A 25,123-nucleotide genomic window follows, 5' to 3' on the forward strand; every position below is an offset into this window, starting at 1 on the left:
TGAAAGGGTGATCGATGGTTGGTGTGGACACAGTGGCTGAAGAACCCTATTTCCAGGCTGTATCTCTAAACTAAATCTTTTCTCTCACGAGTATTTTTTTCAGAACTGACTTGCTTTCAGTGAAGGAAAGCTGTTTGGCCTCGTGAGATACAATAGGAGTAACAAGTAAAAGATAATCAAATGGAGCAGTACAGGGAAAGATCAGCAAATGAAGTTACTTTATTTAAAGAGGAAGTTAGGTAGAGTGTCACAAAGTGAAAGTGGATAAGGCAAATCAAAAAGATAAAAAAATATATACAAAGCTTGAGTTTTTAAATCAGGCTGATTTAGCAAAAAGGATCTGCATTGAGTATTATGGAATTCCACACTTCTGTGTCTCATTAGAATACTATAAGAATGGGAGGCAGTGCAATTAGGGGAAGTCTGTGTGGTCCTGGTAAAAATAGGAACAAAAAGTCAGAGGCTAAAGGGAAGCAAAAGGTCACATCAGCATCAAGGCTTCTCTTGTATTCATGAGTACAGCATTTGGAATGATGAGGAAAGATCAAAGATATGCCAAAGGAAACAGTGGGAGAGAATGGGGTGCCCCATGGTAGGATCATCTTGTGGACAATCTACAAAACAAAAATCAGGTTTGTAGGATGGAAAGCAGCAACCAGAGAAATTCTGTTACTATGAGTGGCACAGTGTCACTGTAGTAGAGTTGCTGCTTTACAGCACCAGAGATCCTGATTATGGGTGCTGTCTGTACGGAGTTTGTATGTTCTCCCTGTGACTGACCAGGGTTTTCTCCGGGATCTCCAGTTTCCTCCCACACTCCAAAGACGTACAGGTTTGCAGTTTAATTTGCTTGGTATAATTGTAAATTGTCCTTTGTGTGTTTAGATAGTGTTAATGTGCGGGGATCACTGGTAGGCGTGGCCTTGGTGGGCTGAAGGGCCTGTTTTTGTGCTGTATCTCTAAACTAAACTAAACTAAACTAAACAAGGAAAATGCAATGAGCATTTGGAGGAAAATAATGAGCAAAAATAAAATATTCTTTTCCATTGTGAGCACCCAAGGAATGCTAGTGAAGAAAAAAAATGGGTGAAGGGTTCATTGCTACACCCACCAATCCACCCAATGCTAATGCTTGGACTTCCTCAGCATTCCCATATGATGGAGCTGGACTAATGACTGGAGTATTCAATGGCAGATCAAATATGACGGGTGATGCCAGCCCTTTATATCCAGCCTGTCCCACAATCCTATAGTCATATAAGGGAATGGGAACAAGGCAATAATATTTGCATGCGCTGCATGGAACTGCAGATACTGGAATCTTGAGTAAAACGCAGAGTGTTTGAGCAGCTCAGCAGGTTAGACAGCATCTGTAGAAGGAATGGCTAGGCGACGTTTCAGGACAGGACCCTTTTTCCGATATTTGCATTAGGATCCGTGTAAACTCAGAAAATTGAGGGTCCTTTGGGATTATCCAAATATTTGCAAGTTCAGCTTCAAATCTTCATGGGCTGAATCATATAGAAGGTGTTGGCGCCGTTAGCCAGAGAATGGGCATTAAGAGGAGGTTGATGAATCTGTGAATATCAAAATTATTCTTGATAAAAATCAAACAAAATTCAAGGTAAATAGACTATAGACGTGATGCCAATTTTCTCCATGCATTTGATGCCTAAATTGATGCCTTTGGAATATTGCATGGTTTTCTGTTAAAAATTCCTATACCTATTTTGGAAATCAGCTGAAGCTGTGGGAGTTTGTGCCAGCAAATACTGTAGCTCACCTACCTGGGACTCTGTGCAGAGCCAAACTATTAAATGGCAGTGGTCTGTAAGCTAGAATTCAACAGTAATCCCATTTTAATAAGCGTTGCATCTCTGCACTAAAAGGATAAGATAGGGTGGGCCATGTGTCTGCAAGCTACGTATCTAACATAGTAGTAAGTGATATAGAGAAAAACCCAAGTATTAATAGTCAGCAACTAACTATTAAAAAAAACTCCTGTGCAGAAAATCTTGCAATGTCAGGACTATGTTTCGAAATCACTCGTGTTAAATTAAATCTTGATCAATTCACAACTTCTCAGTAGAACATTGCAGCTGTTGTGGAACTATTAATAGTGTTTGGGATACATCCATCTGCTGTGTGAATGTGTTAATTTGTGCCATCAACTGTTAAAAACATCTCTTGTAATCTGATTATTAAACAAAGCACTAATGAGAGTAACAGCAACTACAATGTGTATGCTCATTGTATGTGTATTCTGATAAATAGAATGTTAAAGACCTTTGCAGAAGGGTTGAGATGATGAATATTGTTAGACCTGGAATTGTACAGTGGGTCAATTATCAGCTATGGAGAGAAGTGGTCTGTACTTGCGATTTGTAAATGTCCTGTGACATTTTAAAGTGCCGTCTGGTATATGGTATATATCCTGATTTTAAATTGTCTGACAACAATCTTAGTGTCTGTAATAAGATAAAATATCTAGGGCATTTTATTACAGAACAAATGACAGATGATGAGGATATTTATAGGCAATGACGCATGCTGTATGTACAGGCGAATATCCTCTTGCGTAAATTTGGTGCGTGTGCAGATGTGGTGAAGATGTCGCTATTTAGAGCATACTGCACACCACTCTACACTGCGCACCTGTGGTCGAACTATTTAAAGACAAGTATGCAGAGACTAAAGGTGGCATATAACGATGCCATGAGAACACTGCTAAGGCAACCTGGATGGTGTAGTGCCAGTAATATGTTTGTGGCTGCAGGAGTCAGTACTTTAGAAGCTATCCTAAGACACCACATGTATAAATTCATTTGCAGGATAAATGACTCTAGAAATGTGCTTATTGTGGCCTTGACAAACATAAGGGTTAGCACTACATGCTACGAATCCCAGCTGTGGAGACACTGGTCTCGTTGTCTCGTTGTAGGACATTGATCATCCTTTAAACTGGATTTTTAACTTAAGTATTGTGTTTTAAAAATATATAAATTATGATGTTTTTATAAGTGATATACCGTGATTTTATATGTATTTATAATATTTGATATGCAATGCATTTTTAATGTAATGTTGCCCCTTGTCTGGACCTTGAGTCCGTAATAAAGTTTATTATTATTATTATTATTATTATAGAAAGGGAGAGAAGAAAATGAAATGTTTTTCTAAATCAAAGTGAGCAGTAAACTATAGCCCACAGTCAACAGAGCAATGTGCACAGCTATATGTACCTGAAAAAATGGTGCTCAGCTAAAATGGAGAAAGGAAGATGAAGCTGAGAATCATGTAGCCATTTGTCGAGGGTACAGGAAGCAAACTGAGCTTGTCACAAGGCCCGGGTAATATATGGGATGTAGAATAAGCAGATTATTTAACATATCATGCCAAATACGTAAATACCCATGTATGGTATTGACAAACTAAGATTCTACATTTTCCCATTCACTAACTTTAGTGATAGATACTGCCAGTATCAACTCAATGCCAATTTACACTCACTTTCTACCCAGATCAAGAGAGGAAGTATGGTTCAGAAATATCAATTCTTATATAAAATAGGAACCAGTGTCGGCAGTCCGGCCCATTAAGCCTGCCCCACATTTATCAAAATTATAGCTGAAGTTTTACTTTTTCCACTCCACCTTGATTCCTTTTTTGGGCAAAAAATTAATAACTTCCATTTGGAATGGAACCACTGACTGGACTTCAGATCATTCCAAAGGTGGACTACTCTGAGTGGAAAAACATCTCCTCATCTCTGAAATAACCTGCTTCATTATCTTCAAATGTGTCCCATTGTTCTGGACTCCCCAGCCAGGGGAAACATGCTCCCTGCATCTAACCTGACAAGAACCTTTTCTTTGTTTCAATGAGATTTTCTCATATTCTTCTGAATAATGGTGAACAGAGTACCAGTTGATTCAATGTGTAGGAAGGAACTGCAGATGCTGGTTTAAACCGAACATAGACACAAAATGGTGGAGTAATGCCCTGTCCCATTTGGGAAACCTGAACGGAAACTTCTGGAGACTTTGCACCCCACCCAAGGTTTCCGTGCGGTTCCCTGAGGTTGCAGGTAGTGGAAGCAGGTAGGGAGACTGACAAAAACCTCCGGGAACCTCTGGGAACCGCACGGAAACCTTGGGTGGGGCGCAAAGTCTCCAGAGGTTTCCATTCAGGACTCAGCAGGACAGGCAGCATCTCTGGAGAGAAGGAATGGGTGACGTTTCGGGTTGAGACCCTTCTTCAGACTGCAAGTAACGGGAAAGGGAAACGAGAGATATTGACGACGATGTAGAGAGATATAGAACAAATGAGTGAAAGATGCAAAAAGTAACAATGATAAAGGAAACAGGCCATTATCAACGTTTGCTAGGTGAGAATGAAAAGCTGGTATGACTTGGGTGGGGGAGGGAGGGAGAGAGAGAGGGGATGCAGGGGTTACTTGAAGTTAGAGAAATCTCAATTCATACCCCTGGATTGTAAGCTGCCCAATCGAAATATGAGATGCTGTTCCTCCAATTTATCTCTATTAAATGCGATCATGTAGCTCTATCTAAACTTTAAAGTGAAGGGTTGATTTAACCAGACCAATGGAAAATTCAACCTCTCTTCTGTGGCAAATCTGCAAAATTTAGAACCAGTCCAATAAATCTTGGCTGTATTCTTTCTATAGCATGCAGGCTTTCTTAGCTAAGGTGATTAAAACGACACACAATACTCTAAGTCCAATACAATTGCAATAGGACCTCCTGACCCCTGTAAACAAACCCTTTCGTAATTACATACCATTTGTCCTCCTGATCGTTTGTTGTGCTTGCAAGTTGGCCTTCAGTGACTAATGTACAAGCACATCTTTGAACATCAACACTACCTGATCTCTCACCATTAAGTAGATTCTCCATTATTTTATTACATGTTACATGAAGTTTGATTCCTTAACCTTCACTGCGATCATTTATCTCTTTCCAAACTTTGAATGAAGGGTTGATTTAACCAGGCCAATGGAAAAATGATAGAAAGCAAAATAGTAAATGAACATTTTTCCAATGTAGAGGCTAGAGACAGGATGTTGGGGGAGTCCAGAACCAGGGGCCACAGTTTAAGAATAAGGGATAAGCCATGTAGAACGGAGATGAGGAAATACTTTTTCACACAAAGAGTTGTGAGTCTTTGGAATTCTCTGCCTCAGAGGACGGTGGAGGCTGGTTCTCTGGTTGCTTTCAAGAGAGAGTTAGATAGTGCTCTTAAAGATAGCGGAGTCAAGGGATATGGGGAGAAGGCAGGAATGGGGTACTGATTGTGGATGATCAACCATGATCACATTGAATGGCGATGCTGGGTCAAAGGGCCGAATGGCCTACTCCTGCACCTATTGTCTATTGTCTGTTGTAGCAAATCACGATTAATTACATGTTCCAGAGCTCCTATTGTCCATATACAGTACATAAGCCATTTAGTCGTGGAAAGAACTTTAATGATGATACCAAATTGCAAGTTAATGGGAAGGTTGCAAGAAACAAAAGAAAGGGCAGATGCTTGATAAACATGGTTCTTGAAGGGAACTGCCACCTGACAAATTTGTTTGACTTCAGTGGTGGGCAAATTAATGGAAAAGATACTTAGAGATAATATATATAAGCATCTGGATAAACAGGGTCTGATTAGGAACAGTCAACATGGATTTGTGCCTGGAAGGTCATGTTAAATTAAATTATATCTATCTATCTATGTTTGACTAATCTTCTTGAATTTTTTGAAGAGGTTACTAGGGAAATTGACGAGGGTAAAGCAGTAGATGTTGTCTATATGGACTTTAGTAAGGCCTTTGACAAGGTTCCTCATGGAAGGTTGGTTAAGAAGGTTCAACTGTTGGGTATAAATGCAGGAGTAGCAAGATGGATTCAACAGTGGCTGAATGGGAGACGCCAGAGGGTAATGGTGGATGGCTGTTTGTCGGGTTGGAGGCAGGTGACTAGTGGGGTGCCTCGGGGATCTGTGTTGGGTCCTTTGTTGTTTGTCATGTACATCAATGATCTGGATGAAGGTGTGGTAAATTGGATTAGTAAGTATGCAGATGATACCAAGATAGGGGGTGTTGTGGATAATGAAGAGGATTTCCAAAGTCTACAGAGTGATTTAGGCCATTTGGAAGAATGGGCTGAAAGATGGCAGATGGAGTTTAATGCTGATAAATGTGAGGTGCTACACCTTGGCAGGACAAATCAAAATAGGACGTACATGGTAAATGGTAGGGAATTGAAGAATGCAGTTGAACAGAGGGATCTGGGAATAACCGTGCATAGTTCCTTGAAGGTGGAATCTCATATAGATAGGTTGGTAAAGAAAGCTTTTGGTATGCTAGCCTTTATAAATCAGAGCATTGAGTATAGAAGCTGGGATGTAATGTTAAAATTGTACGGCATTGGTGAGACCAAATCTGGAGTATGGTGTACAATTTTGGTCACCCAATTATAGGAAGGATGTCAACAAAATAGAGAGAGTACAGAGGAGATTTACTAGAATGTTGCCTGGGTTTCAACAACTAAGTTACAGAGAAAGGTTGAATAAGTTAGGTCTTTATTCTCTGGAGCGCAGAAGGTTAAGGGGGGACTTGATAGAGGTCTTTAAAATGATGAGAGGGATAGATAGAGTTGACGTGGACAAGCTTTTCCCTTTGAGAGTAGGGAAGTTTCAAACAAAGGGACATGACTTCAGAATTAAGGGACAGAAGTTTAGGGGTAACATGAGGGGGAACTTCTTTACTCAGAGAGTGGTAGCGGTGTGGAATGAGCTTCCAGTGGAAGTGGTGGAGGCAGGTTCGTTGGTATCATTTAAAAATAAATTGGATAGGCATATGGATGAGAAGGGAATGGAGGGTTATGGTATGAGTGCAGGCAGGTGGGACTAAGGGAAAATAATTGTTCGGCATGGACTTGTTAGGGCCGAGATGGCCTGTTTCCGTGCTGTAATTGTTATATGGTTATATGGTTAAATGTTGGTAAATTAATAGAGAATGAGCAGAGTGGGGGAGTAAAGGGATAGATCCAGGAGTGAAGATATACACATTTTTAAAAGCAGGATTTAACATGCAAAAATACATTAAACATCAAATTTTAATTTTAGCTTGTTTTGAGCATCATTAAATATGGTACAAGGAAATTGTGATGATCTTTAACTGGCGTTAGGTAAGATACAGATGGGGTTGAAGGACTGGATGCTGTAAATTGTACCTCGTGTTTGGGCAAATGGTAGAATCTGGAAGGAGTTGAGGGAAACCTGAGGAGAATAAAGTGGGATAAATGTTGGACTGGTGATGCATGGCATGGATTTGTGGGCAGAAAGGCCTCCATGCTTTAGGACACCATTTATGAAGTATTGTTTAACAGTCAGCGACAAGTCAGACTCAATGCATTGTATGAAAATGACAAAACTATGAGTTGGGACACCCATCTCTTTTCTCGTTTGGTTTATTCAGACCTGCTTATAGTAGAGGAATCTGATTCACATCCAATAATTTTACATCTCAAAATGGAACGTTTAAAAGCACCATCCTCCCACAGTTACAACCTTCTGCATGGCTGCTGGACTAACTCAGTGATGGACGGGTATATTTTGAGTCGAGCTGCTGACACACCCTACAATTACGGAAGGAATCAAAATACATTTTCAGTTTTCCACTCGAGTAAAACTTGAGAACAATGATTTTTGCAAGCCCTCTCCTAACATGAAATGTATCTACCTCTTAATAGGACGACAGTCATGAGACTCATTCACTGGGATTGGTTTTCTCTGCCTTAAGCTATTAAATAAAATAGGCATAAACTGCATGTCATATTAAATCACTGTGTACTTTCCCCAAGCAAGGTTACTGTATATAAGGTAAGGGTCAATTGCTTTTATGCCAAGGATGTGCAAACTTTGATATGAAGATGATGCTGTCTAACTGAGACATGACGATGATACTAACTGAGATTAGGATGCCTATGGACAAGATAGAGGGAACACTGCATCACATCAATGCATGTAACATGTAACAGTGTGCTTCTGATATAAGCTGCTATATTATGTATGACACGATATCTGAAGAAACACATTCCCTTTGAGCCAAAAACAAACTGCTGGAGGAACTTAATGGGTCAGACAGCACCCGTTGAGGGAAATAAACTGATAGTGTTTTGGGTTGGGAGCCTTCTTAAGACTGATGAAGTAGAGGGGAGATAGTTGGTAGAAAGAGGGGAGGTGAAGAGGTGCAAGCACCTGCAATCTCCATTCCCTTTTGGATATAGTGTCCATTCCTTCGCCTGTACAAATACCTACGCCATCTACTGGTGCACATTCCACGGGATACTTTGGTGAAAACTCCTACCTTCTGGGGTCCAAACTGTCTTTACAGGTATGGAATGATTTACTTGTCTTTCCACCAATTCAGTGTGCCTTATGTCCCTGTCTCACTTAGGAAACCTGAACAGAAACCTCTGGAGACTTTGCGCCCCACCCAAGGTTTCTGTGCGGTTCCCGGAAGATTTTGTCAGTCTCCCTAATGGTCGAAAGTGGTTTCTGCTTCTTCTATGTTTCGGTGATTATTTCAAAAAATTCAAAACCGGCCGCGACTAAAAATAGGTTGCCGCTTTAAAAATCGGTAATTTTTTAGTCGAAGCCGTTTGCGATGCTAGTTGAAGGTGGTTGCCGGAGGTTGCACGTGGTTGCCGGAGGTTGCACGTGGTTGCCGGAGGTTGCAGGTCTTACCTTCCACTACCTGCAACCTCCGGCAACCACCTTCAACTAGCTCCCAAGAGGGTGTTCCTGTTTTCATTAGGCACAACCACCAGGGTCTCCTGCACTCCACGGTTACTCCCCTTTTTCATAGTCACCCACCTTCGCTCTTCCGGTATCCTTGGTGTGACAACCTCACTGTAAGTGCTGCCCAGGAAACTCTCGTTTTCCCAGATGGTTCGGAGGTCATCCACCTGCTGCTCCAATTCGCCAACACGTTCATTCAGGAGCTGCACCTGGGCACAATTTCTGCAGGTGTAGTTGTTAGAAGCACCAGCAGTGTCCCTGACTTCCCACATCCTGCAGGAAACACATGAGTGTGATACATTGCTCTTCCTATCCAATTTATTAAACAAACATTATAAACTTAAATAGTAAATAGACATCCTAATCTCATCAAGGTTTTCCAACTTTTTCTGTTTTCATCTCAGATTTCCAACATGCACAGTATTTGCATTGATATTTCAGATAATGGTTTTGATTTGACGCATTTATGCTTGCATAAGTCATACAGCACGGAAACAGGCCCTTCAGCCCAACTCATCCATGCCGACCAAGAGGTCCTATCTAAGCTTGTTCCAGACGCCTGCATTTGGCACATATCCCTCTAAACCTTTCCTATTCATGTACGTGTCCAAGGCATGTAGGATAGTTTGCTTTCCAAATGTTATTTCAGTGTTTCGTTAGTGATGATGCTGGAAGTAGAATTTGATGCTCCAATAGTTATGCAAGATTAGCTTATTTTCTGTGAAGAAAACATTGCGCTTACATAGATCTATTATGGCTGCCTAGTATTCCGGTTATTATTTTATTGAATGTTTTTTCATTATTTTACTTCATCTGTGTGTATTGCATTAACAGGCCTATTAGCTGCTGCAAGAAAGAATTTCATTGTTCCGTTTTTGGCACATATTATAATTAAACACTCTTGACCTCAAAGTCTCAAAATACTTCAAAGCTAATTAAGCGTTTCCTTTCAGTGGTAACTATTATAATGTGGGGCAATGTGGCAGCCAAATTATGCTCAGTCAAATTACACAGAAAAACAACTAATAGAGGTTAATGATAGTAAATTTTCTTTAATGGTATTGTTTGAAATAAATGTTGACTAGGAAAATAAACAAATGTTTGGTTTTCTTTGATCTGAGGGATGGAAAGGTCACTGGATTAATGATAACATCCTTAATAATGCTCTGTAATGTCAGTCTAGATTTGGTGTCCGAGAGGTGCAGAATACATCAGCACAACTGGAGTATTGTGTTCGCTTCTGAGTACCACACGTATAATGCATACAGTGTGCATTCTCAGCTCCACCAATGAAGCCTCACTGGACGATCCTTTAGTAATGTCATCTGTGACTACTGCCGTGATTTTCTCCATCATCAGAAAGAGAGCCAGTCAGAAGAGAAATAGGCAGCATGCGGAAAGCAGCAGAATAGGTGGGATAATCAGTTGATTTGATTTCTTTGGATTTTCACAAAATTAATTTTTGGGGAATCTTATTGAAGAAGTTGAGGATAACATATTAACATGCATGGACAATTGGTCTGCGGGCAAAAAGCAGAGAGTTAAGTACACTGTAGATACAAGGAACAGCAGATGCGGGTTTACAAAAAAGAATCAGAATCAGAATCAATTTATTGGCTAAGTATGTACACCTCCAAGGAATTTGACGGTGCTTTGCTTGCACATGGTAAAAACACATTATACGGCAGACAATTCAATGCTAGCATTTCTATCAAGAGGACTGGAATACAAAAACAGAGATGTAATGCTGAGGCTCCAAAAGGCGCTGGTCAGGCCGCATTTGGAGTACTGGGAGCAAATTTGGGCTCCATATCTAAGGAAGGATGTGCTGGCTCTGGAGAGGGTCCAGAGGAGGTTTACAAGAATTATTCCAGGAATGAATGGGTTAGCAAATGCTGAGCATTTGACAGCACTGGGCCTCTACTCACTGGAGTTTAGAAGGTTGAGGGGGAACCTCATTGAAACTTACAGAATAATGAAAGACAATGATAGAGTGGATGTGGAAAGAATGTTTCCACTGGTGGGAGAGTCTAAGACCAGAGGTCATAGCATCGGAATTAAAGGGTGCTCTTTTTGAAAGGAGGTGAGGAGGGACTTCTTTAGTCAGAGGGTTGTTAACCTGTGGAACTGATTGCCACATATGGCTGTGGAGGCCAAGTCAGTGGATATTTTTAAGGCAGTGATAGAATAATTCTTGATTCGAACGGGTGTCAAGGGTTATGAGAAAGCAGGAAAATGGGATTAGGGGGGCAGAGATCAGCCATGATTGAATGAATGACGAAGTAGAGTCGATGCGCTGACTGGCTGAATACTCCTAGAACTTGTGAATAAAAAAAAATTATAATTAAAAACATTTAAAAAATAAAGTGCAAGAGTAAAATGGGGCAGATTTGCTAAATATTGCACATGTAGATATCTAAAGTGCACTTTGAGAGTTCATAAGTGATTGGCTTACAGACCAGAATGTAATGTGTAGTGCAGCTGTTAAGTAGAGACACCGCTCATGGAACGATGCTGTTTTTCTCACCTGGAAAGACAGGGCACGTACGTGAGGATGCTCTTCATAGACTATAGCTTTACCTTCAACATGGTCATCCCCTCCAAGCTCACCACCAAACTCCACCAGCTAGGCCTCAGCTCGCCGATATGCGACTGGATCCTGAAAATTCTGACGGAGCGACCACAGGCAGTGAGACTGGGCCTGCACCTGTCCTCCACTATCACCCTGAGCACCAGCACACCACAGGGCTGTGTACTGTGCCCCATGCTCTACTCCCTCTGCACACACGACTGTGTTCCTGCATTCAACACCAACACCATCGTCAAGTTTGCAGACGACACAATGGTGAGCGGGCAAATCACCAACGGTGATGAAACAAACTACAGAGTGGAGGTGCAGAACCTGGCGGACTGGTGCGCACGTAACAACTTGTCCCGAAACACCTCCAAGGCCAAGGAGCTGATTATCGACTTCAGGAGGACACATAATGGGGAATATGCCCCAATCTCCATCTACGGGGACAGTGTGGAGAGAGTGTCCAGCTTTAAGTTTCTAGGCACTCACATCTCAGAGGCCCTTGCACCGTACAGTTTGTCGATGGGGGGAAGGTTGCAGCCAATAACCTTCTCAACTGAGCGAATGATACGCTGCAGCTCCGGGTGTCAAAAGATACAAAGTACTAGAGTAACTCAGTGGGTCAAGCAGCATCTCGGAAGAACATGGATTGCGACGTTTTAGGTCGGGAGCCTTCTTCAAAGATAAGTTATAGTTTGGAATTCACTGTCAAAGAGGGAATAGAGGTGGAGTCACTGAGTATGTGTAAGACAGATATTGATCGATTTTTAATGATGAAGGGAATCAAGAGATATGTGTTAGTACAAGAAAATGGCACTGAGAAGGAAAAAAAAACACTGACATTCTTATGGAATGAATTGGATTGATCTACAAAGAGTCAAAGTGGACTCAAACGTTGAAAGGGCCTCCTTCTCTGTCAATATGATTCTTTGGAGTAAACTTTAAATGCATGGCCTTTGATTTGGAAGCACTGAACAAACATTAGTGCTGCTTCTAATCTTAAATGCTAACTGGATTTGGGAGGTTGAAAAGCAAAACCCTAAAATCTGAAAAACAGAAAATAACCTGTAATAAAATGTTATTGACCTGAGACCTCTTTGCAGAACAACCAGACCTGCTGAACATTTCCAGTATTTCTGTTTTTATATTGTATTTGGGGATAGGTATCAGAGGATGGAGAACACTAAGGAATAATTAAGAATATCTATCTATCTATCTATCTATCTATCTATCTATCTATCTATCTATCTATCTATCTATCTATCTATCTATCTATCTATCTATCTATCTATCTATCTATCTATCTATCTATCTATCTATCTATCTATCTTGCAGGCTAATAAATTTAGCTTCAAATGTGAAATTTGGTAAAAACCCACCATGAGCAAGCAAACATAAAGACCTATTGAGAAGAACAACAGAGCTCTCTGATGATACAAGGAACTGCAGATGCTTCTTTCCAAAAAAAGACATCGTGCTGGAATAAGTCAGTAGATCTGGAAGCTTCTCTAGAAAACATGGATAGGTGATGTTTCAGGTCAGGACCCTTCCTCAGACTGATTGCATAGGGGGGGAGAAAGCTGGAAAAGAGGTTGGGGCAAGACAAAGCCTGGCAAGTGATGGTGGGATACAGGTGAGCGAGGATTTTAATGGGCAGATGGGTGAATATAAACTAGAAATAAGGAGACATAAGTGTAGAAGATGAGGAGAGAGGGCAGGGAAATGGGAACCAAGACAAAGGTATATAGGTCATTATTTGCAGCAGCATGGCGAACATATAAACACAATACACATAAACATGTAATAACCAAAAATTCATTAAATTAATAGCCTGAATAAAGGTGCAAAAAAACCCCCACCCCTTAATGCAACCAAAGCCAGTACACAGACGTTTATAGTTGAGGTTAGTGCTGTGTGTTGTTTGGTTTTATTGTTTGCCTTATCTGAAAGTGCAAAAACCCTTCATCCCTTAGTATGTCTGTTAAATCAAGTTATTGCTCACCAATTCAATTGCTCAATTTTCTGGGTGAATTGCCGAAGATCTGCTGCTCGACTTTCATTCTCAGATTTTTCCCTCAACACCACAACCCATCCACACCTCTCCTGTTCAAGCCGTGTCCGCGTTCATAGTCGGCATGGACGGTTTCGGCATAAGGGCCATATGACCCAATGACACGTGCCATCCTTCGGAACTGTAAATCACATTCACACCACTACACACCACACTGGTGCCTGCTGTTCTGGGCCAACTCCAGTTATTATAATCTGCTTCAAGAGGCTGTGTAAATCCAAGTAAAACAAAGCAAAGCCCAGGTAACACTGGAACCTTTGCTACTGGAGTTACATAATGCAAGCGATTAAACAGGTGAACCCTGGGAAGTAAATATGGAAAAGAAGCAGTGCTTATTTCATTCATTGCAACTTGTGGGTTGAGTTCTGTGGTACAAATAAAAGTAATCAGAATTAGAGATGACATTCTCTTCCAGTGGCTGTGAATATATAGGCAACAGTCACCATGGCTGATTTTCTGTTTCTCTGAAGTTACTAATCATTGGATTCTGTGATCTCTGCAGGACAGCTTCCCTGCGCGCTTTGGAGGCATCCATTTTGTGAACCAGCCATGGTACATCCACGCTTTATACACGATAATAAAGCCATTCCTGAAAGACAAGACCAGGAAAAGGGTAATTAAGATTTCAGACAGATGGTACGCATGATTCACCGTGGCAATTAACAATTAGTTTGCAAGCATGGTTCAGAATAATAAAACTCTTCGGTCTGGTTAAATGGGAGTGGAGGGCATAGTTACAAAGAGAGGAATCTGTTCATCTGCATGTGTCAGTGAGTTTAAGTGATTTATTGCCTCAGACAGAGTTCTGATCTGTGTTCAACTTGTCATGAAACTGAAGGCTAGTTATGGGAAGACTCCATTTTAACCTTCTGAAAGATGAGTTAGTTTTTGAATTTGCATACAATTAACATGAATCCATAAGACCAAAGTGAATTAATTTTGAACATTTGGTGAAAGGCAGACATTAACAGAAACCTTTGCAGGAGCATTGCTTTTAGCTTTGATGCTTCTCTCTTCCCTTCTCTCTTTGTCGAATCGGGTCACTTCTGATTCACAACTGATATGCAGTCAGGGCAGCATGGTGGCGCAGCGGTAGAGTTGCTGCCTTACAGCACTTGTAGTGCTAGAGACCCGGGTTCGATCCCGACTATGGGCGCTGTCTGTACGGAGTTTGTACGTTCTCCCCGTGACTGCGTGGGTTTTCTCTGAGATCTTCGGTTTCCGCCCACACTCCAAAGACGTACAGGTTTGTAGGTTAATTGGTTTGGTATGTGTAGAAATTGTCCCTAATGAGTAGGATAGCGTTACTGTGCGGGGATCGCTGGTCGGTGCGGACTCGGTGGGCCGAAGGGCCTGTATCCGCACTGTATCTCTAAACTAAGCTAAACTAAACAGTCAGCTGACCAGCACTGCAACATATCGCAATGCTGAGAACAATTTATCGCTCAAAAGCTATGAAATCACCAGGCACTTAAGTGGGTAGGCACACTGAAAAATCATCTCCCAATATCATGTGATGTTAAAAGTTCTGTCTCTTGGCATTCTCGGACAGCTATTGAAATCCTCTTTCAAATTCACAGTCAAAGGGATTCTCATTATCTTCAAAGACCATGACAGGGTCATTGAAGTTTCGTCAATGAAGGAACTCTTGCACAGCTTCACCAATGATCAATGAATCAGTTAAATTTTTGATTGACTTTAAAAATGCTTCAAAACAAACTTTTGGTATACTGCCAATTTTGAAGATATTCTATACGATACATTGAAAGTGCAAAACTCTTTGTGTTAATATTTCATATTTTTAGATAATTTATATGAATGCCATAATTTTATAACATTCAGGGCAGTTGGTCAAATGATCATTCAATGTGAAATGATGCGTTTCATTCATCTAATTCACTTAGTTTCAGTGCACTTTATTCTTGGGATGTAGGTGCTGCTGGCAAGGTTACATTTCTGGTTCGTACTTAGTTTTCACAGGAAGTTTATGGTGGACCATCCCCTTGAACCATTCTTATCCTTGTGACAGTGATATTCTCATGTTCAGAATTTCAGAGTATTAATCGGTGATAACATCCAAGTCATGGATCAGGTTTCGAGATTTTGGGTCTGTGGGGTTTAGATGCAAGCAATGGATTGTAGTGGAACCAGTGTTTAGTATCTAATGCAGCCAGAGAACACCACTGATGGGGAGCAATAAAAACTGCTGGAGGGTCTCAGTGGGTCAGGCAGCATCTGTGCAGGAAAATTACAGAGTTTTTGGGTTGGGATCCTTCTTTAAGACAGTTTCATCAGTTAGAAGCATGGAAACATAGAAAATAGGTGCAGGAGTAGGCCATTCGGCCCTTTGAGCTAGCACCGCCATTCAATATGATCATGGCTGATCATCCAAAATGAATACCCCGTTCCTGCTTTCTCCCCATATCCCTTGATTCCATTAGCCCTGAGAGCTATATCTAACTTTCTTTTGAATGCATCAGTTAGGTGGTGCTCCAGGTTTAAATGCTGCTGATGGTGCAAGCAAAGAGGTGAGCCGCTGATCACAGACCATCGATCCTTTGGTCTGTTCTTGTGGCCCCAATATATGTTAACGTGACAGGTCTAATTAAAAGTTTTGTCAGTAGCGATATACAAAAGCTTAATGGCAGGCGCCAGAGTATTGGTCTTGCTGTCAAAGGTTAGATGTTGAAGCCTGAGCATTTTCTTGCCTCTTGCAAATGCATCCAGCATTTATGAAACCAGACAGTTATTTACCAGTCGAAGCCTAGATATTGTCCAAGTCCTCCTGTAAGCTGTTATCTGGCTACTTTAATCAGAGGGATGGTGAATGGAGCTGAACACTGATTTAATGTCTAATATTTGCATAGATAATTAAATATCTTCAATGAATCAGCTGAAGATAGGCACGTTGAAGACACTTCTCTGACAAACTCCATCAGTGGTTTCTAATTGTTTCTCTCTGAATCTGTTAACAAAATTTATTTCCTAAACATTCTACATGGACGACATTGACACTTTCTACATTGATGAAAGAATGGATCGACTGGGCTTATAGATTAAAGAATGGGATATTAGACCTGCATCTGTGGAAGTGGTAGAAACTCCAAGTTTGTGGATGACACAAATCTGGGTGGCAGTGTGAGCTGTGAGGAGGATGCTATGAGGCTGCAGGGTGACTTGGATAGGTTAGGTGAATAGGCAGATGCATGACAGATGCAGTATAATGTGGATAAATGTGAGGTTATCCACTTTGGTGGCAAAAACAAGAAGTTCAGAAAAGGGGAAGTGTAACGAGACCTGGGTGTCCTTGTTCATCAGTCACTGAAAGTTAGCATGCAGGTACAGCAGGCAGTGAAGAAAGCAAATGGCACGTTGGCCTTCATAGTGAGAGGATTTGAGTATAAGAGCAAGGAGGTCCTACTGCAGTTGTACAGGGCCCTGGTGAGACGACACCTGGAGTACTGTGTGCAGTTTTGGTCTCCTAATTTGAGGAAGGCATTCTTGCTATTGAGAGAGTGAAGCGTAGGTTCACCAGGTTAATCCCCGGGATGGCGGGGCTGACATATGATGAAAGAATGGATCGTTTGGACTTGTATTCACTGGAATTTGGAAGGATGAGAGGGAATCTTATAGAGACATATAACATTCTTAAGGGATTGGACAGGCTAGATGCAGGAAAATTGTCCCCGTGTTGGGGGAGTCCAGAACCAGGGGACACAGTGTAAGAATAAGGGGTAGGCCATTAAGGATTGAGATGAGGAAAAACCTTTTCACTCAGAGAGTTGTGAATCTGTGGAACTCTCTTCCACAGGAGCCAGTGGAAGCCAATTCACTGGATGTTTTCAAGAGAGATTTAGATATAGCTCTTAGGGCTAATGGAATCGAGGGATATGGGGAGAAACTAGGAACAGGGTACTGATTTTGGATGATCAGCCATGATCATATTGAATGGCGGCGCTGGCTCGAAGGGCCGAATAACCTATTCCTGCACCTATTTTCTATGGATGTGGCCTCTTGCTCTGAACTTTTCGCTGCATCCTCCTTCCCACTCTTCTGGTAAATTGTCCTGCCCCACACGACTACTGTCAATGCTCCTCGTCATTCTGCGGGCAATGCCCACTATTGCAACCATGTCTGTGCTCAGATCGTGATATCAGAACCTTGAAATCAAGACAATACTCTTCAGCTTCAGCTTCTGACAAAGCATTCCTTGTTGACTTTATCAACAATAACTCAAGAATCAATCTGGAAAATACCATGTTCTTACAAGATCATTTCCACAGTAACACAGTAAGAATAAATAAATCAATCAAAACTAATTTGAAGGTATAACGATCTAGCTAAATTAGGTTGGTTGTGGGTACCGTTGTAAGAAGGAACTGCAGATGCTGGTTTAAATCGAAGATTGACACAAAATGCTGGAATAACAATTTAAGTAAGTTTGAAAACTAATCTTTACTTTTAGATGACAATAATTTTGGAATGTACATTGCAGTTTCTTTTAAAATGATTTAATTTGATCTCTGTCAGTGGTACAAATAGCTTATAGCCGCCTGATTTACACTGAGCCATATATTTTTCATTGAAGTCAATGCTTGATAAAGTCAATTTATCAACGTATGAATTCCCATGGTAAATTTCTTTGTTGAAATGTAGGTCATGTAAGGAAAAATATTACTTTGACCTGCTGAAGAAAGACGAATAGGCTTATGATAAGCAAGGTGTCATATGCATTTGAGAATTGAAATCTTTTCATCTGAGAATCTTAACACTTTGGCAGAATTGGTGTTTTCCTGTGGATTCCGCTTTGGCAGTGAAAAACTTTAAAAATTATTAAGGCCGGATTCAAAAAGGAATTAGACAGTAAGGTGACACCACAAAGACCTGGACAAATTCAGCTACATTTAGCAGTGCACAGTCTATTATCATTTTAAATCACTTCAGTTACAACTTAATTTAACAGGAAGGATTTTCAGTTAAAAATAAGGATGTCTTTTTGATAATTCGTGCATAATTATTGACAAATTGGTGGTGCCTGCATTTTGCAAAAATAATTTCAATGTACAGTTGCATATGTGACAAAGAAAGCACCATTGATTAGTTTAGTTTAGTGATACAGCGCGGAAACAGACCATTCGGCCCACCGAGTCGCACCAACCAGCGATTCCCACATACTAACACCATTCTACATACACTAGAAATCCACTATATATGAAATGCAAAACTGATTTTGTTCAATGGGGCGGCACGGTGGAGCAGCGGTAGAGTTGCTGCCTTTACAGCGCTTGCAGCACCAGAGACCAGGGTTCGACTACGGTGCTCTCTGAGATGTTCTGTTTCCTTCCACAGATTTGTAGGTTAATTGGCTTGGTGTAAATTGTCCCTAGTGTATGTAGAATGGTGTTGGTATGCAGGAATCGTTGGTCGGTGCGGACTCGGTGGGCCGAAGGGCCCATTTCCGCGTTGTATCACTAAACTAAAATAATCAATGGTGGTTTATTTGTCACATATGCAACAATTTACACCAAGCCAATTCACCTATAAACCTGTGGGAGGAAACTGAACATCTCTGAGAGCACCCGTAGTCAGGATCGAACCCAAGTCTCCGGTGCTGCAAGCGCTGTAAGGCAGCAACTCCACCTCTGCGCCACCGTGCCGCACCATGACAAGGCACCATTGAACAAAATCAGTTTTGCATTTCAAATATAGTGGATTCTAAAACAATGAGTTCTGAATTAAAGTAAAATATAAATGGAAATATTTGTTTTTGTGGCCCTGGTAAAATTTAATTTGGCATGACTGATTTTAATTTAATGTAATTTTGTGATTACCTTTTGAATTTCAATCTTTTTGTCCCAGATTTTTCTTCATGGCAACAACCTAAACAGCTTGCACCAGCTAATCCATCCCGAATATCTGCCGTCCGAGTTTGGAGGTACCCTACCCCCGTATGACATGGGAACCTGGGCACGGACACTGCTGGGTCCAGAGTACAACGATGAAACTGAATATACATACAATTCCTACAACTCGATGCATGTAAAAGATGCGCTGAATGATTGTGAAAAAAGTTGCTCTCCCAAGCATATGAGGAGGTTTGTACAGTCCAGTTACATTAACTATTTTATGCATTTTCCATTGCAGCTCTCAAAATCTGCATATATTCCTGACTATTTTTCAATTGTAATGACAAATAAACATCACCTGTAATTTATCCTGAGGCAGGCAGAACAGGTCTGTATGTGTCACCCTAAACTCAACAAGATGGAGCTGTATGGCTTCTGCATCCAATGATAGGTAACGATTCTGCTGCTGGAAGAGCATGTGGGGCAGGTGCGGATGAGGTCAGCCATGCGTGTGAAGCCCTGGAGTCACCTTTGAAACTTATATATAAAATATTGAGTGAGCTCGGCTTAAGTGGTCTTTGTCTCAGCAATGAATTAGCCACCTAGAGGAGAGAAACTGCAAATGAAAATTGTAAAGATGCAGGTGGTCACTGGAGCTCCAAGTGCACTTAAAATGTTGTTAATTACAGCTGTACTAATACAGCTGCAATTAACAGCCCTTCCCTGCCATAAGTTATAGCCATACACCCTTCTGTGATATCCGGACAATCCTAATTGTCCCACGAACTGCTGCCTTCCTTTGGCTGTCAAATCTCTCAGCTTTTTAATTCCCTCCCTAAGCATTCCTTGATTATTACTATCGCTCCACTCTCCCTTAAAATGCCTCTACTAATGCCTCTCCTTTTTCCCAAGTATTTGGCCATCTGCTTAATGGTCTCCTTAATTGGCTCAGGGTCTGATTTTTTTTTTAGAAGAAGAAATAAAGAACTGCAGATGCTGGTTAATACACAAAAGGACTCAAAGCGCTGGAGTAACTCAGCGGGTCAGGCATCATCTCTGGAGAACGTGGAGAGGTAACATTTTGGGTCGGGATGCTTCTTCAGTCTGAAGAAGGATCCCGACTCGAAATGTCACCTATTTGTGTTCTCCAGAGACGCTGCCTGGCAAGCTGAGTTACTCCAGCACTTTGTGTCTATCTCTTTTTTAACAGGTCCGCTTTGAAATATTTAAAAAAAATAAGAAATCTTACCGCATTGTGAAGTCTACCACTTGCATTCCAAGGTCACTGGGCATGGGCAGTGACATTTGAAGTCATACATAATCCTTTCTGATATCACTTGCATGAATTGCTACTGAGCATGAGGCAGGTGGACCATTAACACTGAGGCAGTTCATAACTGAAGGTTTGAGGTTCATCGAGAGTTATACCGCCTGACCTACTTAGCTGCAGCTGGGCATCAAGGGCATCTATCATTCTGTAGGTTAGATAGGTCTCTTACATTGTTTGATGATTGTCTCGCAAGACTTTCAGTGAAAAGGCCTTTTTGTAGATTTGCGCATGCAAAGTTGAATATCATAACCTGCGGAACAGCAGTGCACCCTCTCCACAGGTCCACTTTAGCTCGTGGTTTTGGATGCATTAGCAATTTCTGGTCTTTATGTTATATTAAAGTTACTGTGTAAATTAAAGTTTTTGTACTAAACCTCATTTTGGAGGTGAAAAGTCTAGATTGCAATTCACGTTAGAAATTTAGCACACGTTAATGCAAAGTCAGTGCTGTCTCCCTGGTGTGTATAAAGTCAGGTCCTGCTGTTTTGGGATCAATTTGGAACAGCTGTAACTGTCAGCGAGTTATTTTGATGGTAATGGAAATACAATCTGGGCAGATAGAGAACGGGCTTACAATCACTGTTGTCTGAAGTCAAAACAATGTCCCCCTTGTTTTTGGTGGAGCCTCCTTATCTTTGCATTGCCTCTTTCTGAACGAGTACATAACCTGGAAATGAGTGTTTGGGAGAATCCCAAGTCTCGGGCAGTGCCCAATTTTTTCACAGAACGGTGTGGAGCTGCAGTGTTATTTGTTTCATTTTAATGCAGTAAAACATACTCGGTTATCTGTCGATTATGTCATCATGCTCATCTTAGTTTATCAGCTTACTGGCGCGCCTTTAAACGTGTGGTTCATATTTCAACATATTGATCACAGCATTGCATGGGCAAGGTCAAATTTAAATTCTACCCCAATAGTTCAGACTGGATTTCTTACCCCAGTGGTGATTACACCAGAAATGTCTCTGGCACTCATGAGAACCGTTGAAAAATGAAAAAAAAGTCAACACTTGCATTTCAATTGCACCTTTCATGACCGCAGTTCAGTTCACGGTGTTTTATATCAAGGAGTATAATCAAAGTTGTAAAGTAAAATACAGCAGCCAATTTGCCATTGAGTGACACCCATAAACAGCAATGTGAATTATTGATACAGACTGTTTCTTCTTTCTCCGTTAAGCACTATACTCATATTGTAAATAGATATGCATTCTGAATCTGGTTCTGGTCAAATGCAAAAAAAGGCAAAGTTAAGTGCTTTGGAAAGGAAACAGATGAAACGTGTTATCATTAATTATAGATTAGAAGGAAACTCAGCACATTGGAGGCAAATCCATGAGCTGAGCTGACATGTTCAGCTGCTGAAAGAGGAACATTATGTGGAATTGTGCTGCAGAGTTGCAACGTCAATTTATATATCCTGAGGAAAGGTCATTGATCTGAAACATTAACTCTTTTCATCTCAAGAAATTCTGCCTGATCTGCTGAGAATTTCCATCATGTATTGTTTTGATTTTATATTGTAAGTCCAGCATCCTTAGCAAGGTGGAACTAATGCACTCAAGCTTGCATGTGTACCACTTTGAATGTGTTTAGCCAGGCTATCTTTTCAGTAGACCCCGGTGAACAGTTGAATTATCAGTCATATGTACGCAGACATTTATAGTGTGATGATAACTATAATGCGTAATTTAACATAATTTCCAGGATCTTTACTGCACCCATTTTCATAATTTATACTAAAGTTCCCATTCATATCTCCAAATCCAATGTATTTACTTAAAAATACCACCAGCGGTGAGAATACATAATTTGCATTTTGTTTATTTGGCATTTATTCATCTCATTGTAGAGTAATTTAAAACTAGAGGGATATCTTTTTGCTTTTTGCTTTTGTTTTTTCTCCCTGGAAATGTCAAACTACAATAATATTTTTTCCTGGTATTTAGAATTTAAACAAAAACATGTTCAGTTAGCTGAAGGTAATTGCTCAATATTTCTTTGAAGCTGATACGTCGCACTTTGGTTGAAAATAGATCCTTCCCTGAATACAACGGTGAATTGAGGGAACATGCTTTCTAACTGCTGCTTCACTCTTGATGCTTTTTTTACTTAATTAGGTCAACAGGAGGCCAATGGTATCTTGATTAAATAGCACAGCCAGTATTGTTTGATTGCTGACTGCGTATTTGCCAGAAACGCCCTAGGGTTTCTTATACTCAAATTTAGAAGAGGCACAGATATGATTTATTATCTGATAAACAAACTTAGAAAGGAAATCAGCCCAGAAATTGGACCCATTTGTACATACATTATACGTGAGATTTGAAAATGAAAGCCACTTTTCAATTCCTAGGTCGTGCCGGCAATCAGTTCCGGGTCAATTAGTGACCGTTGGGAAATTTGCCTTTGCGTTTCCAGACATGATCCACACTTGCACATCTGCCATCTTCCCAGCAGTCAGGCACACTTTCCTCCGATCTGCTGCTACTTGTTGGACTGAACCTTGTTTCAAATCCTGAACCCACTGGGCTGCTGCTCAGTTGATAGTGGCAAGTCAACACTGTGTCCAGAACAGCTGAGAATAAGTCGATAACAACATTGATCAGATTAGTTTACAATGTTCGTGGAGTTGATTTGTGGGACTAAAGGGTCTGTCCCACTTAGATGTCCTAGGCACGCAAATTATGCGACCTCGTCGTATGGCTGCGCGGGGCCGGTCCCACTGAGAAGCGCGGAGAGGTATATAGTTGTGCGCGGCATCGCGCGGGGCTCCGAAGTTTTTGTAGCGAACAAAATCTTTGTGCGCCAACGGCCTGTCGTGTAACTGACGGCCACAGTGGGACAGGCCCAAGACCCTGGCGCGACGCAATGTCTCACCTTCAACAGCAGCAGAAGCAGGCAAACGATTGCCGAACTCGGCCTGGGGCGGGGCCAAGAAAATTGAAGATAGACACAAAATGCAGGAGTAACTCAGCGGGACCGGCAGCATCTCTGGAGAGAAGCAATGGGTGAAGTTTCGGGTCAAGACCCTTCTTTTCAGACTGAAGAAGAGTCTCGACACGAAACGTCGTGTCTCTCTAGAGATACTGCCGGTCCCGCTGAGTTACTCCAGCTTTGTGTCCATCTTCAAATGACGTCACGCGCTCCAGGCAGCTGTGCATAGGCATGAAATCGTGCGGGACCGTCGCGCCTCAACGCGACCACAAGGTCGCGTAATTTGCGTGCCAAGGACACGTAAGTGGGACAGGCCCTTAACAGTTCAAGCCAATCAAGTCCAACATTATTCAAGATTCAGACCAGATCCTGTTGAGGGTCTGTTCATGCCATTGTACATCTGACCATTTCAGGGGCACAATTGTTAAAATATCAGCAGCAGGATCACCAATTTTCACTCATTCCATAAACTAATCTGGGCAATGTTCTGTGATAATCCCCAGCACAAGCTGTCACTTCTCTTCTTATCCTGTCTTTTGCCTAGCTCTGCGGTACATATGGTTCCCAGAGAGCAGACACGATGGGGTATATTCTCCACCTTGTTATACAACCTCTACATGTCCCTCAGGGGCCATGATAACAAACAAGGAAGAAACATTCCAAAGATAGACACAAAGTGCTGGAGTAACTCAGCGGGACAGGCAGCATCTCTGGAGATAAAGGATAGGTGACGTTTTGGGATGGGAGAACGGCTCTTCAGACTGAAAGTAAGGGGGGATCGGGGAGGGGAAAGTCCAGGACAAATCAGGGCCGGCAACAGATTACGTAGAAATGAACTGCAGATGCTGGTTTATACCGAAGGTAAACATAAAGCACTGGAATATAAAATTCTTAGAGGATTGGACAGGGTAGATGCAGGAAAAATGTTGGGGGGAGTCCAGAACCAGGGGTCACAGTTTAAGAATAAGGGGTAGGCCAATTAGGATGGGATGAGGAAAAACGTTTTCACCCAGAGTTGTGAATCTGTGGAATTCTCTGCCAAAGAAGGCAGTGGAGGATGATTCACTGGATGTTTTCAAGAGAGGGTTAGATTTAGCTCTTGGGGCTAAGGGAATCAAGGGATATGGGAAAAATAAAGAACGGGTTAATAATTTTGGATGATCAGCCATAATCATATTGAATGGTGGTGCTGCCTCGAAGGGCCAAATGACCTACTCCTGCACCTATTGTCTATGTTTCTATTAAATGGGTCAGGCAGCATCTATGGAGAGAGAGGATGGGTGACATTTTGGGTCCGGACCCTTCTTCAGACTCACCGGGGAACCGCAGGCCTACCAGGGAACCATCCTGCCTGAGGTTTTCCGTTGCTGGCGCTGATTTGTCTTGGTCTCCCCCCCCCTTACTTTGTTGTCCTGACCTTAAATGCCACCTATCCTTTATCTCCAGAGATGCTGCCTGACCCACTGAATTACTCCAGCTTAAGGATAAGGGGGAAATCCTTTAAGACAGAGATGAGAAAAACATTTTTCACACAGAGAGTGGTGAATCTC

The 25,123-nt window shown here is 41.5% G+C and overlaps 1 protein-coding gene across 2 annotated transcripts in view; it reads left to right on the forward strand.

Annotated features, from left to right (window-relative positions):
* The window catches only part of clvs1 (clavesin 1), a 79,033-nt gene that overhangs the window by 31,872 nt on the left and 22,038 nt on the right, over positions 1 to 25,123 (forward strand). For both annotated transcript variants that reach the window (XM_033019786.1, XM_033019787.1), the window contains exons 4-5: positions 13,963 to 14,073; positions 19,320 to 19,555. In XM_033019786.1, coding sequence (XP_032875677.1) covers positions 13,963 to 14,073; positions 19,320 to 19,555 — 347 coding nt within the window. The remainder of the gene's footprint in view (positions 1 to 13,962; positions 14,074 to 19,319; positions 19,556 to 25,123) is intronic.

Source organism: Amblyraja radiata, chromosome 4 (genome assembly GCF_010909765.2).
Source record: "Amblyraja radiata isolate CabotCenter1 chromosome 4, sAmbRad1.1.pri, whole genome shotgun sequence".
In the NCBI taxonomy this organism is placed as follows: domain Eukaryota; kingdom Metazoa; phylum Chordata; class Chondrichthyes; order Rajiformes; family Rajidae; genus Amblyraja; species Amblyraja radiata.